A 15,809-nucleotide genomic window follows, 5' to 3' on the forward strand; every position below is an offset into this window, starting at 1 on the left:
CTATTTAATATGTACGTGTTTCCGGTCCAGGGAGGACCTGACTTGGCAGTTTGGGTGGACTGTTCTCATGAGGCACAGGGTGAAGACTGATTTTCATATGGCCAGGTCTAAACTGTGGTGGCATGGTGAGCAAAAGAATGATGGATTTAACCCAGATCTCTTGAATGGGGGTGAATGTTTTGATTTGTTCTGCATTCCATCCATCATCTGTGTGTCTTTTGCTTTCTCGCCAGAAGTGCGCATGGTATGCCCAGACGTGGGTCCTTGGCTCACTGTGCCACTGGATTCAAGCTATCCTGGCTGATGAGGGGTGAAACCCCGAAACCGGTCCCAGGATGCTTGTTTCCGGTCCAGGGAGGACCTGGCTTAGCAGTTCAGTCTAGACTGTTCCCATGAGGCACAGGGTCAAGACTGATTTGCATATGGCTGGGTCTAAACTGGGGTGGCATGGTGAGCAAATGAACAATGGATTTAACCCAGATCTCTTGACTGGGGGTGAATGTATGATTAATTCAGCGTTCCGTCCATCATTTGTTTGCATAGCACTTTTCACCCTAAGTGGGATGGGTATGCCCAGACATGGGTCCCTTGCTCACTGTGCCACTGGATTCAAGCTAGCCTGGCTGATGAAGGGTAATACCCAGAAACCGCTCCCAGGATGCTTGTTTCCGGTCCAGGGAGGACCTGGCTTGGCAGTTCGGTCTGGACTGTTCCCATGAGGCACAGGGTCAAGACTGATTTGCATATGGCTGGCTCTAAACTGAGGTGGCATGGTGAGCAAAAGAACAATGGATTTAACCCAGATCTCCTGACTGGGGGTGAATGTATGATTAATTCATCGTTCCGTTCATCATTTGTTTGCATAGAACGTTTCAGGCAGGATAGCACGTTACAAGTAATTGTTACATCGTATAAGGTCATTTAATTCTAGTTTTGGGATGATGGAAGTGCTCGGAAACATGGTCCTGTACTTATCTTGTGACACACTTGGTTTTCGGTTATGGTTTCAGTGATAAAAGCTCCTAGCGTGCATTCTTCTGCAAGAACATGTACCGGATATGTTTTCTTTTATGAACTCTGATTAATGCATCCATGTTATTGTGTTCTGCACAGGCTAAGATCATCAAGACCAGGTCCACCAAGTGCCTGTCTTTTCCACTGACCGTGGCAACCTTCTTGACCTCAACCTCCTGGGTCCTGTACGGACTGCAGCTCAACGACCCCTACATCATGGTGAGTGAGCCATTCGCTGCCGCCTCCTTCATAAATCTAAGTGATGTTTGTTCTCCACATGTTCAGGGGGGATGAAATCTTGTTACAGTTCTGCCTGGGGGATGTGTGTTGAAGACATTCACAGTTTGAAAGATCTGACCATGCCAGTGCTGCTAGGCTATTTCAACTTTTTTAATGAAACCCTGAATCCTTTCTACAACAGTGTCATGTGAGAAACCTGCAACAAGTGGGCCAAACATTGCTACGTTTTCTTAAGATTTCCTTATCAGGACCACATGTTTTCCTTTGGGTTTTGCATTGACTGCACTTACTACCTACTGCACATCAACATATGGATCCTACCACTTTCGTAGGCCGCACGCCCCCATTGGACTATGTTTCCTTCCATAGATAATGCTTCTTTCTCAGGTAACGCATCTCTCGCCCTTCCTCAGCCATGTTTCCAAACTCTTGTGGGACATATTTCACTGGACCCTATTACTTACCTTTGCTAAATCTAACTTAGATAGCACCTCTTGGATAGGGCTGTGTTGCTTATGTCTGCCACATCTTCATCCATAAGCCAAGCCATTTTAACCCACGATTCATTATATGTGAAATATGAAGAGCGGATCCCACTCCATTGTGTTTGTATCTTCGGTACGTTTTGATGCCAAAGGTCATGACTCCCTGACCACACCTTTGTCCTTACCGCACACACCCTCCTGTAATTTGGATACGTTTGCATGTGTTGTATGTTAAGGTGAAATGTTTCGTATCAACTTTGATACATTTTGAGAAAAGATTGTCAAATTCATGCTTTGTCAGTTGACAAATTGTTCTTCTATTTTATTACCTGGCTGTTATGATCTTTCCTTCTCCCTGCTGGCTCCCTCCACTCTCTTTCTTTCACGCTCTAGGGTTTAGGCCAGCGCTTTGAGACCCCCGGGTGATATGTGCGCTCAACGAAATCCTCTGACTATTTCAAAAAGTTAAAGTTGTGCACTCAACCTTTATTTTTCCCAAAATTATATAAATTGGTTGAATACCGTACCTTTGTGTTTACAAATCCTTCATCTTAAGCACAGCATCTTAGCAGAAGAGTAGTTGTATGGGAGCAAAAGTACGACATTTAGAGAACTGAGAGTTTCAGATGGATTAGACAAGTCCCAGTTGTTTTTGGTCCAGATGTTATAAGTGAAGTTGCATCAAAACCAAGCATTTTGTATATAGTTGTGCTACAAATAGAAGATTCAAGTTTTACAGGTTGGCAAGAGCTCTTTCTCTGCAACTCAAAGATTTTGCAACTATACTCGGTGGACAGTTGGTCAGTGGTACTTTGAAATCTGTCATTTAGTCCTCTCTAGTACATTCTAAAGGCTTAAGGTCCTAGGACTTTGCTCCAAGTTAGATATTAGAGGCGGGAAAAGATGTATTTAATTAAACTTGTCCTTCCCTGACCTTGGGTATTGATTGACGGTCTCTGCAAACTCGATATAGCTTCATCCATACATCAGTTGGGCAAAGAAAAATTGATGGACCAGACAAACATAATTCCGCGAGAGAGGCGTATACGTGCAGATCTTTCACGACTTACTTAAGGGGTCTTTTAGCTCAATGCCTGCATTAAATGGAATAAAAAATTAGCACAACGATTCAGGTATTTTTTTTTTTTTTAAAATAGAATGATGTAGAGGGAACTTTAAAGCTGACCTGTTTGTATGAAACTGACCTGTCGTTTGCCAAAGTGTTGTTTTCCAAAAGGCTTGAAGAATTGGATTTATAAGAATTGTTGGTTACCCAGCACAATGATTGAGATTATATAGATAGTAAAATGTTATGTATTATGGCAGCAGTTGGGACAAAGCCACGCCACCCTAATTTCACGCAGTGAAAACTGTTTAGAAGAAAGCAAGTACGTAATAGTCTGTACTCCGAAGCGGAAAACCTTTCACATCAAGCACTCAATTAATGTTATCTGTATGGATGTCCTATCAAACACCTAAGAATAAAAATATAAATTATAAATACGCAGTCAGATTTAAGTGAAGGATTTAGCAGCAAAGCAAAGATCTTAAAACAGTCTCCTACAAATGGGCTTGTTTATTTATCATTTTATGTTGCGTGAACCACACCTAAAAGCCGAAAGAGGGTTTTACATAGGGTCAAGCTGCAGTTACAAATTATTACAATGGGAGACTTTTGCAATCATACAGAAATAAGACCAATAATAATTAGGAGAAAAAGATGGGTTTCATACAAATGCTACCAGTATATACATAGAGAGGAGAACCTGGTGGGTTATTTATTTATTAATTTTTATTTATAAAGTTTTATATAGCGCGCACATGACCCACGGGGGTATCAGAGCGCTTTACAGTGCACTGTTATCAAACAATTTTACATACAATCGGAAATTGCATACAATACAAAAGAGGTAGACATTGGTGTTTGGATACAATCGGTGGCAAAAAGTCATCAGAGAGTTAAAGTTTTAGGATGGTAATTTGTTCATTAGAAACATTTTCGCTTCTTTTTTGAAGCCGGTAAAGGATGAGATTCTGCGTACATCTGGGGGAAGGGTGTTCCAAATCTTCGGTGCGATACCTGAAAAGGCTCTGCACCCAGTTCTCTTTTTGTGGAAAGATTGAGGTTTTAGTAGTAGTGACCTCAAGCTTCGCGAATGTCTGCCTCCTCCCGACCACTCCAGCTTTTGTGCTAAATAGCTGGGGGTGTTGCTATGTAGGGCTTTATGTGTCATGCAGGCGATCTTTAGTTGTATTCTCGGTTACAATTAGAAAGATATTTTATATAGGAATTCTGTCTTGATGAAGATGTTAGCTCTGTGACTTACATTTGGGATACTTTCTCTGTTGTCCCTGATCTAGAAAGGGAAGGCACCACTGGAGGGAAACAAGTTCTTCAATGGCAAGAAAGACTATGTCACTGTGGACTTTTTACTGTTTGCCCTGTTGTTTCCCCCCCCCCGGGTGAACTCAACGGTGTGTGAATCCCTTGTAGGTTCTCCATGTTAGAATGTTAGAATGATGTTTGTTCATTCAAGCAATAGACCCTACAAGACAGGGGGTGACTACATTCAATGGAGAAGGTAGCTTCGGCCAAGTGTGTCCGTCCTCAGGTTATCAGGAATAATGACTTATAGATTTGTGAAACGTTGATACTTGCTTGCCACTTGTGAATTCAAAAGTAGAAAAGTGAGGGATGTGATTGCTTTTCGTTGTATTTGTATCGGACTTGTATTTCTGTGACAAGACTTGATCCCTCAGAGTACCTGATGTAGCAGCGAAGAAGGAACAAAGAATTTGGTCTGTGTGAGATAATCCTATGCCTCTGACATGTTGACATTGGGGCTTTGGAACTCACCCCTCTTCATAGGGAAGCTGTAGGTCTCAAGAATAATAAAGCAGTTTCTTATTAATTTGGAGTGTTTCTCTAACATCCTCTATTTCTGCCACTCTTAGTTTTTTGTTGTTTAAGTTTGTTTATATGCAGAAATAGAGGTGAAATGTGGCCCTTAAATTAATAGAAGTTCTTTTTCTGCTTGATAAGATCAGAATATCTGAAGTTGAAATGGGTTTCCAGGTGTAATAACTGCACCCACAGCAATGTTACAGTTTGCCACTCAATGCATAGTATACTACTATTAGGGAAAATAATGGATTTGTTCCTATGCCTGGAATGCAAGGGCAATTTTGTACTTCTTTTGCTATCAGACATAGTTGGCAGGCAGAAAAATTGAAATGATCGCATTTTCCGGAATCTTTAATTGTGCTATTGTTCAAAATCAGTGCTGCGCAGCCATATCAAACGAACACACGATAAGACGTTAGCAGAGTGGAGGTCACAGGAACCTTAACTGTATTGGCCCAACTTGCCTGCCTCATAACAATGTAGAGCAATTTTGGCGCTCTCTCGCAGTACTGGAAGGGAATTCATGGGGAAGTATAGTAGGGGGTATCCAATTTATATGCAGGAGGAATGGATCCATGCCAGATATTCAAGATATAAATCACTCAGCGATTCCAAATGGAACCCTAATTAAATACTCCGTGTTTATCAGAAAATCTTTCTCGTCTGGCTCTCCTGGACCTCTGTTAATGTCCCCGAGTTAGACGCATGTTGTGTACGTGAATCCATAGTTACATGGCAAAGAGACAAACGTGGCTTTTTCTAGAATGCTGTATCGGAGCGCTGTCTTTGAAAACTGGGGGTTACAGAGTTGGAGACTTTGGTGTACACTATATACTTCAACAGCCTGTAAGAATCCGGTTTTCGGTCAGATTAAGCGTTGCAAAATCCGAGGGGGGTTAATGGTCAATTGGAGAATTTGTATGGCACGCTGTTGGCCTAGGCTTTTCAAGGTGCTTTGCTTGGTTTATGGATGTGGGCAGAAGGAGCCCTTTGACAAATGCCTAGATCTCTCAGTCAGGTCTAGGCTTGTTAAATGCTCAGGTCCAAGCAGGGAATCTGATCACTGACTAGACACAAGCACAGTGGAGGATTTGATGCACAAAGGGGTTTGGACCGAGCTTCTGAATGCAAGGTGTGCCGGTAGTTTGGAAGTATCTGGTGAGATATTGTTTTAGAGGTGAGCACAAACAGAGACATGATTTGAGTCTTGTCCATCCCTCCTGTAATTCCATCCCGTGTCTGGAGGGCCGAGCACCGGAAACCAATTAAGTGCCGGTGCGGAGCACCGGAAACCACCGGCTCAATATAAACACTGGTTCTAGTGCAGATCTACGACTATTTCCAACCTTTAGGTTGTCACCTATTCAGCCCACCGCAGGCTCATGCCACAATGTCCATCGTCGTCTCCTCGCTGGGACTCAGTGATCATCTAGGGGACCTGACACCTTGGGGCCTAAGGTCCGCATTGGACAGCCCACTTTTCCATGAAGACATTCCCTTTTACATCTGAGTGGACAACCACCACCATCCATTACTTCAACAGGCAGGCAGCCTGGGGTTGTTGACCCTTTATTGTGAGCCAATTTGCTTCTTTTTTTTTTTTTTTTTGTTGCATATTTATATATCGCGAACTCGACCCGAAGGTATTGGAGCGCTTTACATAGCACCGTATTTACATTACACATTCAGGCACGGGGAGATTAAGTGATTTGCCCAGAATCACAGGATGTGGACGCGACCTCGAGGCTCGAACCCTGGTTTCCTGCACCAGAGGTGGCAGTGCAGCCGACGGACCACATCCTCTTGCAGTGGGCGCAGCGATGGAGAATTGTCCCAATAGCAGCTCATCTCACAGGCTCCCTCCGTGTGAGGGCAGATACTTTAGGTCATCTCTCACTGATGGCTCATGAGTGGGAACTGTACCCCAAAGTGATAAGGTCCCCCTTTCCAGTTGGGGGTTTCTCAAACAGAAAGTGTCCTCTGTTTTGGGATATACAATTCTCTTTTAGGGGTTCCCCTGGGGTTGCTTTGGGGTTCAGTTGTTCAGAGGGCCCACTGTACCTGTTTCCAGTGATTCTGCTGATCTGGATCCCATGAAAGGTGCCAAGCACAGCGGATCCTGATTGGGCAAGGAGGATCTAGCTGAACTGCTGGCCTCACCAGAAGTCTGTCATCTTTGCTCTCCCTCACAGGGTAAAGCTGCTCTCACAGCAGGATGCTCAGGTCCTCCAGCCTGTTCCCGAAATGCAGTTGCAAGGATGGAGATTGGCCGGTGTCAGCTAGTCCTTCTGCCTTAGGGATGAAGACGTGGACCTCATCTTGGTGACCAGGAAACACAATATGAAACCCATCTAAGAGGTTTGCTGGATCAAAACCTCTGATCGGTACAAGTGAGAACGTTTAGATCCCACTAAATTGCCTCTCGGACGTCCTGCGGCTCGTGTTGCCCCGGGTTTGGCAGTGGCTACATACAATCTGGCTGCCGTGTGCCTTCATGTGTCTTCTTGGTCAACCATCCATGTTTTGGTCTCCGTTTCCTGAAAGATTTCATTTGTTTGTTTTTCCCCACTCTGATTAGTTGAATCCTGTGTTAACTTTCTTGATGGCATCCCCACTTAAACCAAGGTATAGTTTTCCAGTTCGGCATCTTTTCTTAAAGACAGTTTTGTGGGTGGCAGTGACTTTAGCTTATAGAATCGGAGAACTTCAGGCACTCTGTGTTTCAAAGTTTTCCACCTACATAAGGTGGTCTTTTTGCACCTGCCCATCCTTCCCAAGGTGGTATCTGCATTTAATGAGAGTCCTTCTATAACATAACATAACATAAATATTAGTAAAGCACACAATCACTCTGAAGGGAGGGTATCTTGTTGCAGAATAACAGATGTTTACTGTTACCCAAATCAATGGTACTCATTTTATCGACCTGAGAAGGATGAGTGGTCCTGCCGGAATTTGAACCTGTGACCATGAGGTCAAACACAGGCCCCTACAGTGCACGCATTAGTCCACTGAGCCACCAGACCCGCTATTGCCCTCCCATCTTTCGACCCTTCTCACCCAACCACAGAGGAGGATCAACCACAGAGGGAAAGCAGCTGTAAAGACTGGGCTCAAGACGTTCTGGGCCATACTACATTGACAGCACACATAAGGACATATTGGATGATGTGCGCTTACGCTGAGCTAAAAGGGCAAAGCAGTGACTAAATGCACAATTTTGTGTTGGATCATTCACCACATCAAAATCTGCTTTGCTCTGTCCAACAAAGTCCATCTCAATCCATCAGGGCTATTGCTGCGTCCACAGCTTTTTCATGAGGCTTCCATGCTTTTGACATCTACTGAACGGCCGCATGGTCACACTTGCATATTTTTGCAAAGCACTACTACCTACATCCTAAGCATGCAGCGATGGATACTTTGCCCAAGCTGTGTTGCATGACTACTTTGGTTAACTGACACTACTTGAGCCCACTTGTCAGAGGTATTGCTATGGGACTGGATCATGAGGTGTGGAACCTTTGGGAAGATGGATGCGGAGAGGATGTGGCCTGACGGCTAGGTCGGGCGACCTCCAATCTGGGGAAACGGGTTCGAGTCTCGGCAAGGACGCCCAACATCCTGTGATTCTGGGCAAATCACTTAATCTCCCCGTGCCTAAAAATGAATGTGTGTCCTCATGTAACGCAACTGGTGCTCGTGTAAAGCGCTCTGATACCTTCCGGTCAAGTTTGCGCTATATCAAACACCATAAAAAAAAATGGTAGATACCTAATCTTCACGCAGATTCTTCACTGTATGGCAATAAATTTCAGGATGATACACCAGTGTGGCAGTTGGCGCCCTATATACTTTGGTTTCATGTCTGGAAGCAGAGTAGCTGCAGAAACTGCATTCTGCTACATAGTGAGAGATATTGCTGGGGAAAGGTTTTGAGGGCCAGTTTGCAGCCTATAAGGATAATTCATGGGGTTGTGAAACTGTGGAAAAATAATAGCTCCACCAGAAATATCCTCACTCAGGGTAAGTATCCAGCGACGGCTCCTCCGCTATGGCGGAGGAGTGTGCCCCCCCCCCCCCCAAACGGCAGGAAAGGAAAAAAAACCTGCACTTGTTTTATTTGCCCTTTCCTGCCGAGTCTTAGGGCCGACGCCAGGTAGTGCTAGGCACCGAGGGGAGTGGCAGTGCACTCCCATCACTGCGCATGATGGTGTGACCTGCTATCTCATGCCGGCCAAACCATCATGCGCAGTGAAATCTCTCTCCTGCCCAGCAACGCAGCAAGGTTGGAAGGAGCAGGCACAGTCTCACATTCTGTCCTGGAGCATGAATTGAGGGCGCTCAGGCCAATCCTGAAGATGCTCTGTGCGCGCGAGAAGCTTCGGGATTGGCCACAGGGCATTCTGAGAGCCCGCGCCTTCCTTGAGAAGTGTAGAAGAGCGCGACTGGGACGGCTACAGGTCATTTTTTTTTATTCCCCTCGCAACCCCTAGTGCCACTTCTGCCACCCCACTCCTCCAGCATACCGGCCGCTCCTGAAAGTATCTATTTTGTTAGGTTCTGTCGACAAAACTCTTAAGATGCTCCTACAGATTTTCAAGCTTTGTCTTACATAAAACTGATTTTTCCTTCATGTTTTTGCAGGTCCCCAACTTCCCAGGAATACTGACAAGTATTCTACGGTTCTGGCTCTTCTGGCAGTATCCGTCAGAAAAAGAATCTTACCCATACAGGCAGACGGAGGCATGAGGGAAGTGACTCTGCAACGCGGAGTCCAACTCTTCACAGCCACTCGGAGGGCTGTCAATAGCACCCCGTCATTGGGGTTAGTGAAGGTGGTGGTTCGACCCTCCCTATAATGCGGTTCAAAATGCCAAAGATGAAGGACAGAAAAGTCAAGTGCAAGTTTACGCTGTGACTGCAATGTGTAGCACTTCTATGTGGGGCTTCTGTGTGCTTTCTGTTACTAGCAGCAAAACCATAATTTGTGTATGGTACTGAATATGTGACGTTACAAAGCATGCCATTACATCGCATGCCGTTGCAACGCCAACCTTTACCCGGACTTTCTGTCGGGGGAGCGCTGGAAGTTGGAATAGATTCATTTTCTTTTCCAACTCCAGTGTGTGCAACAGTAGGGAAGGTGTTGGAGTTAAATCCAACATGTTCTACCCATTGCTGCACATCTTTTTCGTTGCAACGGCATGCGATGTAATGGCATGCGTTGTAACGGTTGCGTAGTAAAGGCTGTTTCCCGTGGTACTCAATACAAAAGGAACTGGTTTGTGAAGAATGGGGCGGTGGACTAGTTGGGAGTGGAGGCTGTGAAATCTGCAGTGTGGTGCAGTTATGTGGTTCTGTGTCAGAATATAGAGTACAAAAATATTGTAGCTAAAATGAAGGTACGTATGAGTTTACTAGTTTTAAGTCCATATTACGTACCTTGAAGTTATATGAATAATTAAGGTATACGGATGTGGAGTTAAGAATTCTTGATCTATGCTTGCCTATGTATGCTTACTTTCACAATATTGAGTTAGTCGACGTCCTGGCTACGGCATTAATGTGGGACAATATTTAATACAGAATATTCTGTTAGATTCTGATTTACTCCATAAAGCATTAGGCCTTTGGCAGTTGTAAGGTGACGATGGCAAGAGAGTAGGTTCTCAGAGATGCCTAGCTGATAGGGAAATTGGAAGTTGTCTTATAGCCTTGAACGTCCAAAATGCTAGGAGGGTGGGAGCAGGGTCCTTAGCTTTATAGAACACTAGTCTGCGGCTGGTCCTCTGCCTTCTCGAGGCAGAAGCCTGGCAGAAAGCGTCCCAGCTTCCCTACAGACTAGTACGGGTGCACAAGTGCATAGTGAGGGATGGTGAACTGATGCCGGGAGATGTGACAGTGTGCCTGTGACTGGTGGAGGGGTTGTGGCTGCCTGTACTTTTAGCAATAGGCACAGCCCAGGTATGTCGGTGTTTGTGGGATGACGCCTCCTCAGTACAGAAATTTGGACATACATGTTTTTGTCTTGACTGTGTTATCTCCTCGTAAATATCCATTGTCCTCCTAACTGCCGCTCTTAAAACATAAAATATATGCAATGGAGACCCAACTTTTCTTGCCAGATGCAACATTCCAACAACTTTGTCTACTTTTTTTAAAAACTGAGTCACTTGCCGGTATCTTCTTTTGCTCACCACTTTTTCACTGGATTTTCACTCCCTTCTTATGCAATGTTCTCCTTGTGAGTTTGTTTACAACAGTTATAACTACCAAAGAATATTGGTTTAATTAGTTCCCAGTTGAGGTTACCAGTTGAATGTTGCTGTGTTTGTTGTTTTGCACATAGCGTAGTATTTTGTACTTCTAAAGTCTTGGTGTTGGACATTTGAGAGCTTTCATCTTTCCCCAAAGCTGGCATGCCAGTGGAATAAATAATGTGAAATCGAAATTTGCAGACTGGCCTCTAGGTAGGGTTAGCTTGGGCTCAGGATAACCAGTAAAGCGTCTTGGCCGGGAGTTGGACTGGCCTATCCTTGGCTATGGAGACCACCCGTGGAGGTTATTAGAGTCAGGAGGGTGTAAGTCCCATCTTAGACATGTGACTGACTCCACAGAGAAGCCCAAGAACAGGCAATGCCCAGATTCATCTGTTGGCCTCTTTTTATTTTTACCATCAATAGCCTGGGAATCAAGTCAGATTATCTGACTGGCTTTCAGAAGGTGCCGCCACAGTTTGCACAATGGTGCTGCAGAGGATCACACAAATTAGAAAGGAAACCTTGGAGAGGAGGTGAAAGAGAAACATTTTGCATAGGGAATTCTTATTTTAGGATGAATTCTACCCTGCCAGCTGTACATTGAGGTCTCGGCCCAAGAGCCGCTCTCTTTAGAGTTTGGAACTTGCAGGCCAGGGATGAAGCTCCCCCCAAAATATTAGCAGGAACCCAGCCCCCTGTCTGTTAAGTAAGGATGTAACATTCTGACACATCAGTCCAGCGGCTGAGGCAGGGTGTTGGCAATGTTACTGTTTTGTTCTCAGAGGAAACAGGGCCACTGTGGATGATTCTGCTGAGGGTCTCACTCCTGAGCCGAGGCCAGGAAACAGCAGGGGAAGTGAGGGAACTCCTGCAGCCAGCTATGCAAACATCAGTCCCACGCGGTGCCCAAGGTACGGGGAAAGCAGCAAGCGGGTCAGGGCCCCGCGCTGACCCCTGCATCCTGTTCAAATAGTGCATGGGTGGCACTATCTGCAAGCTAAAGGGAGAGACTCAGTAGATGGTCCCAGTGGGCAGAGGGGAGTCAGTGTGTGCACTCGAGAGGTTGCTGCTGTCCTGCAGAGTGGTCTTCCATTGGGGATGTGCAGTTATTGCACAGTGACTGAGGTAATTCAGTGCTGCGTAATTGCACAGAATGACCTAAAAATTCTGCATGAGTACACATAATTACGTTAGAGGCGTAATTCAGCTTTTGATGCTATTTTTTAATATAAGAATCCCCCTACGTGTCAAAATTGGGCACAAGAATGCATTCTGTGCCAAGAAATAGTGCCAAGTGTGACAGGACATGAATGGTAAGCTCAAACAGCAGCTCGCACTCGCTAAATGTACTTTTGGGGTAGGATTTTCATTCAAATTAGTCCGGACTTTTAGCGCTATTGTATCGCACAATGCCCCCTTCATATCCAAAATAGGCGCAAGAAGGCATTTGGTGGTAAGAAATGGCGCTGAATGTGCTGTTAAGGTATTTTCCTCAACTTACACCCAGCATCTTGCGCCATTTTCTTAGAGCAAAATGTGACTCGCTTCCAAACGGATGTAAGAATGCATTCTGGCATTAAGAAATGGCGCTAAATGCTGCAGAGCACAAGTAGCAAGCACGAGTGGCTGCTTGCTGTCGCAAAATGTGTTCTCGCGATAGGTTTGTTTTTCCCCAGATTACTCGTAATTACACGAACAGGCCCAATTGCGTTATTATTGGTAATTACGAGTCAAAGAGTAAAGCGTAATTACAGAACTTATTCCAATTAAGCTAGTGTAATTAAAATTATGGAACAGGGACTCACCGGATGTAATGTGTGTTAATGCTGTTTTTGTACATGGGTTTCTCCATGTTCCACTCCATGCACCTACTGTTTCTAGGGTTATTCCATGGGCTTGCCACCCATCTCAGGGCATGACCAGTGGCATCTACCACTATCTGCCCTTGACGACATTCCGAGCCACAAAGTATGCAGCAGTGCCAGCGTGCATGTTTCTAGGAATTGGTATGTGTGCCCACCCATTACAAGCACTGGTACATGTGTGCATGGAGTTGCACACTTTGTACTTGTCCTCAGACAATTGCAACCCCAGTTAATTAGCACAGGTTGTTGAAAGTGATACATTTGCTCTACCATTGTCTTGCACCAGTACTTGGGCACATGCAATGCAAGCAATGTTGTTATACTTGTGCACAACCAGTGACCTTGGTACTGCCTGCAACAAATGAAGCTGCCAATTAGAATTACTCTACAGTTTCCCAAGGTGACCCAATGTTTGATTAGCCTAATGCTCAGAAGGCAGGGAGTGACAGAGCTTTCTTCTAGGATTGGTCAGACTCCAGTGACTGCCACATGTACTCCTCTGCGTAGCACCCCACATGTTGGAAGAACGGTTTTAGGACTTGCAGATACTTATGCTGGGGTTGACTTTGACACTGGTCATCAAAGTGCTGTTTTGGGGTGGCTTCTGCAACATCACAACAGCAATGGGGCACGAAGCACCTTTCCAAATTCCTACTGTCTCCAGATCTGAGCTGGATGGATGACAGAACATGCAAGGCTGCAGAATTAGATGGAGAGGCCCCAACATACAAATCTGACAGGGCCTAAATGAATGCACGGATATATCTAATAGCCGCCCATAGCATAAGTCATTAATATGTCTAACGACTACGCTCTTTAAGCATGTAAGACATTAAGAGTGCTGCTCTCTCAAAAGGAAGGCTTTAATGCACTAACATGCAGAAGAGTGTCCCTCCTTGAGCAGGAATTTTTATGTAGTGCATAATAGATTTACCAGCGCTGTCTCTTGCCTTAATACACGTGATACAGCACCCATCTCTCAGCAAGCAAACATTGACATAACTCTCTCACCGGGTAGACCGCAATCCGCTATTATGTGTGATAGAGCCCCTCCGCGCCTGTTCTTAATGCACTAATATGTGTAGTAGGGCACTTCTGTCATTAGGTCGATCAGAGCCTAAGTCTAAAATGTGTGGGTAATCGCACAATTTGTCAACAGGTAACGCCTTAACGCGATATTTAGATGCGCGAGCGACTCCTCCTTAGCCATGAAAGCTCTCTGGCAACAATCGATTGCTTACCTTGCCCATAAACTTTGCTTCGAGATCTAACACGCCATGCACAGTTTTTTTTAGCAATATAGGATGCTGCTAGACAGAATTATCAAATACCCCTCTGAGGCCAGATGTTTTAGGGGATAACAGCACAGAGTGACGCATTCATTCCTGATGTTCTCAGTTGTACTTCGGTTTTTTAAGATTTTTGTTTATGTCGGTTGTGGGCGTTACAAGAAGTGGCCTATATATCAGATTTATGTCTTCCAATTTATAAGTGCCTTAATAATAAAATATATATGTTTGTTAAAAATGTGGGCCCGCGTCTTTCTATTATGTGGGTTTCTACACCCCCAAAAGTTAATAATTCAACAATGTATTTATTTTAAATTTAGTCAGTCCACAGTTTAAATAATAATAAAAACGTAACATTGTAATGAACATTCATAAATTAGAAATGTAACATTGTTCTATTCAGGTAATATTTTATATTGGATATATATATATTTTTTTACACTGTTTTGACAACGTATACATCATCTGTGTTCATTTTTTTTGATAATCAAATTTTATTAGCATTTTATATGAGAAACAGAACAAAAACCAGCGTATTTCAGCATGAATATACAATAGCCATGTCCAACAAACAGCATAATCCGGCTCTAGGGAATGATTGGATAGCTCCTTATGGCCATGCACAGGGTAACAGGCACTTTGACATTTGGAGGGCAACATGAACGCTAAGAAGGCAGCAAATTCAACCACTTGCCCCATCCCTTCTGGAACTTCATTGGACATCCCCGGGCCTCGAATAGGGGTTCTTCTTGGGTGGCACACCAATCCACCCCTCGTCGCCATTTTCATACATCATCTGTGTTCATTAACATTATAAACTACTGCAGGGTCAGATTTCTACTTTGATTTGTATAGAAATAGTGTGCTTGTGATTTGTCTATACATACGAAAAACAACTATGGGTTACAGAAATGAACATACAAACATTTTATGAAAGTGAATGGCTGTCAGGCACCATTTAGGGAGGCTCTGGGCAGAAAGCAGCTACCGAGACCCTACCGTGGGGGTTGAGGTAATTTGCAAGTTATGTCCAGTGCCTAATTTGAGCCGGTGGTTTCCGGTGCTCAGCACCGGCACTTAATCATCAACACCGGCTCTTTTCATGAGCACTAGTTAAGGACACATTCATTTATGGTAGGCAAGGGGAGATTAGGTGATTTGCCCCAAATCACAGTATGTTGAGCCAATGCCGAGACTGGAACCTGGTTCCTCAGCTACGAAGTCGGCAGCTCTGGCCATTATGCCACACCCCTTCCCCACTTTCATGGTTAGTAGTTGGTTCTGTTTTAGGCGGCTCTAACAGGAGAAATGGGCTGGTGCAAGCTGCCTCCTGACGAGAGCCCCGGCACTTATTTTCTAACAAATTAACCACTGCTTATGTCCCTGGTCTGCCTCACTGCCGCTCAGTAAACGGAGCCAAGTTTGTCTCTGCAAACTGGGACAACTCCTTCAACACTTGATTCTCAGTGGTAATGATTGTGAGCTGTGAGAGGCTTCGCAGGGATTTACGCTGAGGATGCTCGAGCTCAGAGCACAACAATCATTCACCAACACAATAAAAGAAGGTCCAACTCAGAGTTTATCTTTTCAAGAAAGAGAAGTAGTTCAGTGCATACTAAAGCGGAATACTACACACTATGATAACAAGATGCAATTTAGTGTACTTGGAGCTATCAAGAAGGTAAGTGTCTATCCGCTATCCCTCCAACCCTTTTCCCCTGATGCAGGCTCTGTTATCCCAGATACCG

The 15,809-nt window shown here is 44.6% G+C and overlaps 1 protein-coding gene across 1 annotated transcript in view; it reads left to right on the plus strand.

Annotated features, from left to right (window-relative positions):
• Positions 1-14,299, plus strand: part of SLC50A1 (solute carrier family 50 member 1) — a 58,285-nt gene extending 43,986 nt beyond the window's left edge. The window contains exons 5-6 of the mRNA XM_085640148.1: positions 1,114-1,233; positions 9,292-14,299. Of these exons, the coding sequence (XP_085496274.1) occupies positions 1,114-1,233; positions 9,292-9,396 (225 nt within the window). The 3' untranslated portion in view covers positions 9,397-14,299. The remainder of the gene's footprint in view (positions 1-1,113; positions 1,234-9,291) is intronic.
• Positions 14,300-15,809: the final 1,510 nt, after the last annotated feature.

The sequence above is a fragment of the Triturus cristatus genome, chromosome 12, assembly GCF_964204655.1.
Source record: "Triturus cristatus chromosome 12, aTriCri1.1, whole genome shotgun sequence".
Lineage (NCBI taxonomy): Eukaryota > Metazoa > Chordata > Amphibia > Caudata > Salamandridae > Triturus > Triturus cristatus.